This window comes from Fulmarus glacialis, unplaced genomic scaffold, assembly GCF_000690835.1.
Source record: "Fulmarus glacialis isolate BGI_N327 unplaced genomic scaffold, ASM69083v1 scaffold16482, whole genome shotgun sequence".
NCBI lineage: Eukaryota > Metazoa > Chordata > Aves > Procellariiformes > Procellariidae > Fulmarus > Fulmarus glacialis.
The window spans coordinates 46,157-51,438 of record NW_009196195.1 but is presented as its reverse complement, the minus strand read 5'-3'; the positions used below and the strand labels follow the sequence as shown (position 1 = coordinate 51,438).

General features: G+C 40.4%; 1 protein-coding gene across 1 annotated transcript; it reads right to left on the bottom strand.

Moving 5' to 3' along the window:
- Positions 1–1,033: 1,033 nt before the first annotated feature.
- TRH (thyrotropin-releasing hormone) lies at positions 1,034–3,162 on the bottom strand. Its single transcript, XM_009572137.1, has 2 exons — positions 2,808–3,162; positions 1,034–1,599 (listed from the first exon to the last, which is right to left on the bottom strand). The coding sequence occupies exons 1-2, from the start codon at positions 3,100–3,102 to the stop codon at positions 1,034–1,036; spliced, it is 861 nt and encodes a 286-aa protein (XP_009570432.1). The 5' UTR covers positions 3,103–3,162.
- Between the last annotated feature and the right edge of the window lie 2,120 nt (positions 3,163–5,282).

Sequence of the window (5,282 nt, the reverse complement as noted above, 5' to 3'; positions counted from 1 at the left end):
TTTGACCTTTATTTTTATTTAGCTTCAGTTGTGTTTATGTTTTTCACTCTTACAGTATGTTTGCACAACCAATAAGGACACCCAGAGTTGACTATTGATGTTTATTGAATCATTCATATCAAATAAACACTTTTGGGAGTCTGACCATGGAAAGGGAAAGCATTCCTTTGAGAGGAGAGAATCAGAAATCCTTATTGGAAGAAAAGGACATCTGCCTGTTTCATTTTTAAATGTCTGAGCAGAAGGCATGATTTCAAGTGGCATGACTGAAGTGTGGACACAGCAGGGTGGGAGTTCTAGTATGGGGTGTACGCAGTCAGGTTCACGACTTGTGGTTGAGATGCTCTGGGATACATTAACCCTTTGCACTGTGCAGCCTCGTAGATGAAAAGGGGTTTTACGTGCCAGTTCCAAGTCAAACTATGAAGTCAGTCATCTAATCTGTTCCAGTTGGAACAGTTCCTATCTCTGTTTAGTGCTTACTGTCTGGACAGATTGTAGTGCGCAAGGATTCAGGTCTCATTAATGTATCATTTAGAATTTAAAACCTATTCAGTTTCATTTTGAAATAATTGGAATATGTTTTTTTTTCTCCCTCTCTATTAACTTACTGATTTCACTGATGTGAGAGGAAACCATGTAATTATTCCACTTTCGTAGCATCAGAACAGATATTTAAGATCCTGTTTTAGTCATTTGGGAACAGAAAATTGGACACACATAGTGACATTATTCTGGGGTCTGGGCCCATAAGGAAATGAGCACTCTTAACTTCCTAAAGTGGTGGAGTTGAAGACTCTCAGTACTTGCCTGTCCCATTCAACTGGGTCCTTTAGTTCCTTATACTTTAAGTGTGTGACAAAGCCATTAACTTAAATGGGAACATTAATGCACTGAAAGATAGGTGCAGAGGCCAGCAGCAGGAAGCCAAAAGGGAGTGAATGGAATTTTTTTGTGATCTGGCAGTTTACCTCACCAAATGCAAATGATACACAATTATTCAATTATTTTCTTATTCCTGTGTTTCACTCTCTCATGCTGATCTCTTTCCTGGGTGCTGACGTTTTTCTTCTACCCTGTCTTTGCTAACATTTTCTACTAAATCAAGCAACAAGCTGCCTTTGTTACAGGTGAAGGACTCTTGAAAGTTGCAGGGGCCTGCATCATCTGGGCTGTCAGGATTCCAGTGCCTTTTTCCAGGGTGCTGGCGTTTCTCACCATATTGGTCGTTTAGGTCTACCTCATCATTCCAGCCTCTTTTGCTAGGATGCTGGCGCTTGTACATCAGATACCTTCTGCCTGGATGCTGTCTTTTGGATAAATCATTCACGTAGGTTAGCTGTGCCCTAGGGATGTCAGCATACTGATCCGACAATGAGCTTCTGCCAGGATGCTGTTGCTTTTTCAGCTCTAGATAGCCGTAAAGGTCGTCTTCTATCTCTCTTTTCCCTGGATGCTGCCTCTTCTGAATGTCTTCATAAGATGCGTCTTCCTCAACATCTCTTCTTCCAGGATGCTGTCTCTTCTCCAGGTCACTTAGGTACTTTTTCCCAGGGTGTTGTCTTTTGGAAAGCCATTCTGGCAGAGGGGCATTTGATTCTGTCCAAGGAAAAGAATAATATTAATGAGCCCCCATAATCCGCGCTAAGGAAGTTGAAATGGGAATTTGTGGAGTTCTATGGTGCAGGATCATAATCTGTTGCTCATTATGCTCTTTTAATTGCACAGTTAAGTGTATGGTCTTGAATTTGATCACTCTGGATGGCATCTGTCAAAACAGTTCTGGCACATTTTTAGCAAGGATGGATTGATACATTAGGAACTAGCTGCAGCCAAATGGGAAGACATGCAATGACAAAGCCTAATGTGTTGATTCAGGTAAATGTGTCAGATTCAGGTAAAGGGAGGTGAATAAAAGATGCTGAGCAGCTGGAAGAAATCAGCTGCAGAAGCTGGGTATGGGGAAGAGCTGGAAATCAGCATGAGACAGGGAAAGGGTAGGGCTGAGACACAAGTGGAAGCAGGGATGTGGACATCTGAAAGCCATATCAGTGTTTCCAGCTATCAGTCATAACCCTATTAGTATCTCTTACTCATTCTTAAGCTCATTTTAGTATTTCAGGTCTTAGATAAACATGACCAACTCTCAGCATTCATGTGAAAAGGGAGGAAGGCTTTTTCTATGGGCACTTGAGGCCAGCTCCTCCTTCCACTCTGAAAGGGCTCTGTGCCCCTTGTTGGTGGCAGGCACCTATGTGCTGCTTCTTGCAATCCCTGAGTCTATTTTGCTTCCACTGCTGTGACTAGTGAGGGCAGAGCATCTGCAAGCTAGGAGGCGGTGAACACTAGAGCAGCCTCTGCATTCCCAGCCACGGAAAAGCCCACCTCTGTTGGGGTGTAGAAACCAGTGGGTTTAGGTAGTAGGTGAATGGCAGCACTCCCACCTCCAATTAACATTAGGTACAGGGTCCACAACTGGGCAGTGTCCTCCACGTGTCCTCTTAGAGCTTCCCTGGGGAAGTACTTGCCAGACAGGCAAGTTTTCTGTGACAGGCTTTTACCTTCTTATTATGCAGCAGCTGCTTAGTGATGGTACAGCATTGCCTAAGTGGGGAGATCTTAGAGAAGAAAGCGCCTTTTGAGAACTCTGTGTCAGTGTATTGCAGCAGACCTCCTATCCTTCCCCTCCCCTTAGTTAAAGTAATAAATATATACATTAGAACCTGGGAACTATACATTGGATTTAATGATCTTGGCCAACTACTATGCCAACATCACCAGATGGGTGTCCCCAGTGTTATATATACCTTTATTCATCTCTTCTTCCTTTTCAGCTTTCTTGAGGACAGACTGAAGAATGAGGCTTTCAGATCTCTGCAGGATGTCATCCAGGGGACTTCTTCCCATGTTCTCACTTCCCTCTGGAAGGGGTTGCCCACCGTTGAGGCAAACACCACACAAGGTCAGGCAGAGGAGTAGCAATGGCAGTTGGATAGATGGCATTGTGGGGCGGGCGTTCCTGCAACTTCCATGGGAGAGAGAATAACAGGGGAGAAGGGTGGAGCACGCAAACCTAGCAATAATAGCAATATTTCCAGACATTGAAAAAGAAATATGGCACTGCTGTAAGGATTGAAGTCTCGTATGAGGGTCCTTCCTAATTTCTGTTCCTAACCTCTCAGTTTATTTTATACTCTTCAAAGAATCTGTAAATTCTTCATAATTAAAACCAGGAACTTGTTCATTTTTCTGGCAGAATAAATATGAACATTTTAAAACCTAACCTCCTGGTGCACAGATAGTTCTGAAAGCCAGTGATTTTGCTTTGCCTTCTGCCAAGAGGCAAAAATAATTTCGCTCTTGAACTCTATGTTAACTGTTGCCCCACATGAGGTACACAGACATATACCTGCACTAACAATCTCCACCAGGCAATTCCCTTTGCTAAGGGTTCATTTTAAAATAATACTGGGATTTGCAGCACTTTCATTCCACCTTTAGTTAAAGCCCAACTTTAATAGTCCATTAGTTTTTTAGTATCTATTTCTATACATTTAAAGTAGCTGTGTCTCTGTGTATTCGTCAATATAGTAAGATAGCTATGCTGCATTGGTCAGGGAGATTTCTTGTATTGGGGAAGCACCTCATATTTTTTTCAGAGACGTGATAATAATCATATCCTCTATTACCTCTTGCCCAGATAACAAGTGTACTTGTAGCTAGCAATGGAATTCTTAATGCACTTATCATGAATTTATTTTCCAGTAAGCAGAGTTCCTTCAGTAGAATCGAATACATCTTTAATACTAGTATAGCAGTCATTTAGCTTAATTATATCTTCAGAACATAAAAGAAATGCACAATTTTACAAATTTTTAAAATAGAGAATGAGTTTATTACCTCTCTTATTGGCAGGTTTCTATCACTTCTAATGAAGTCCTTGAATAACAGCCCTAAGAATATCACATAGACTATTTGGCTCAAAGCAATCTTTAGAAGGAAAGTTAGAATCAGCTAAAAAGGAAATGATTTGGTAAATTACCTGGTTTGTAGTTTCAGATTTTTGCTTGATGCATCTGCCAAGAGATTGTTTAGTCCTTAAAGCTGTTTGCACATCTGAGCTTCAAGGTTGCCCTTTTTCTGCTACAGACACACACAGTATCCAATAGAACTGTTGCTAAGTTCTCTTTAGATGGCTTGTGTCTCTGTACTTATACTGTACTGCCTCTGAACCCTTTATGCAAATAGCTGTGAGGTAATTTAGGTGATGTGTTGTTTTCTTTTTTTTTTTACTGATGTCAGAGATCTGCATTTTGAATGCATTTTTGATAGTTATTTGCTGACCTCCGTATATCCATGCTCAACTCCCAGAAATTGCTATTTTTCCATCCTCTAAAGAGATTACGTTGAATTTTATGTAACACAGCATGGAGAAAAGGAGGTTTTTCTCTGCTTAACAAAAAGAAGCTTGTGTATCCTCTATTAAGCAAGCACTGTGGAGTAAATGCAAAGAGGTAAGTAATTTATTAAGCTAAGGAAGAAAAACAATGAAAAAAATGTGGTGGATTCTATTTAAATAAGTTTATACCGTGTTCTTGTTCTGAGTGACGCTATACAGTTTTTGTCTCACAATTCTGTATTTTCTTGGCATAGGCTTCCATAAACAGTACATTAGAATATGGGGTGCACAGCATTACATATTAAAACATAGTTATGTTGCTACTATGTGCTTCAAAAAGCATTATACTATTGTAACTAGAAATAAGACTCCCACTTTTTAACCCATCTATTTGAGATATTCTTCCATACAGTACTACTAAAAACAGATCATGCAGGGGGCACAGCTAAAGAGCTAGTGATTCTTTGATAATCTTAGTGATGCCGATGACAATATGTAGGACTAAAACTGGAGTACGGATTGCTCACAATATTGAAGCAATTCAGGATTCTTTTGTTGTTATTACATGGAAGGTTTCAACCAAGTGAAGTCAATGTTTTTCTGCTTTCCCATTTACTACCATTGTCATGAACACAAAACCACCTTTATACGTCCTTCTCATCACTGCCATCAAAGTGTTTAACTTAAAATTTATCTTCAGCAGTAAGTAGCGACAAAACCCAACAACCTGTCACCATGGCTTGAAAGCACCTTTCTTGGTAGGACACTGGCATTTTAGCAGCTCTCTAGAGTGTTGTGCCACAGTCTGAGATAGAAAGCATTTTGGGGATACTCTTAAAAGCACTGCATTTAAAAGTGGATCAGTTATGCTTATAGTAATGTG

What these genes read in the sequence shown, in the direction of transcription:
- TRH (XM_009572137.1), bottom strand. Translation starts at nt 3,102, where the DNA reads ATGTCTGGAAATATTGCTATTATTGCTAGGTTTGCGTGCTCCACCCTT. An exon ending in GGAAGAAGAGATGAATAAAG is followed by an intron (nt 1,600 to 2,807) that starts GTATATATAACA and finishes TTCCTTGGACAG; the next exon opens with AATCAAATGCCCCTCTGCCA.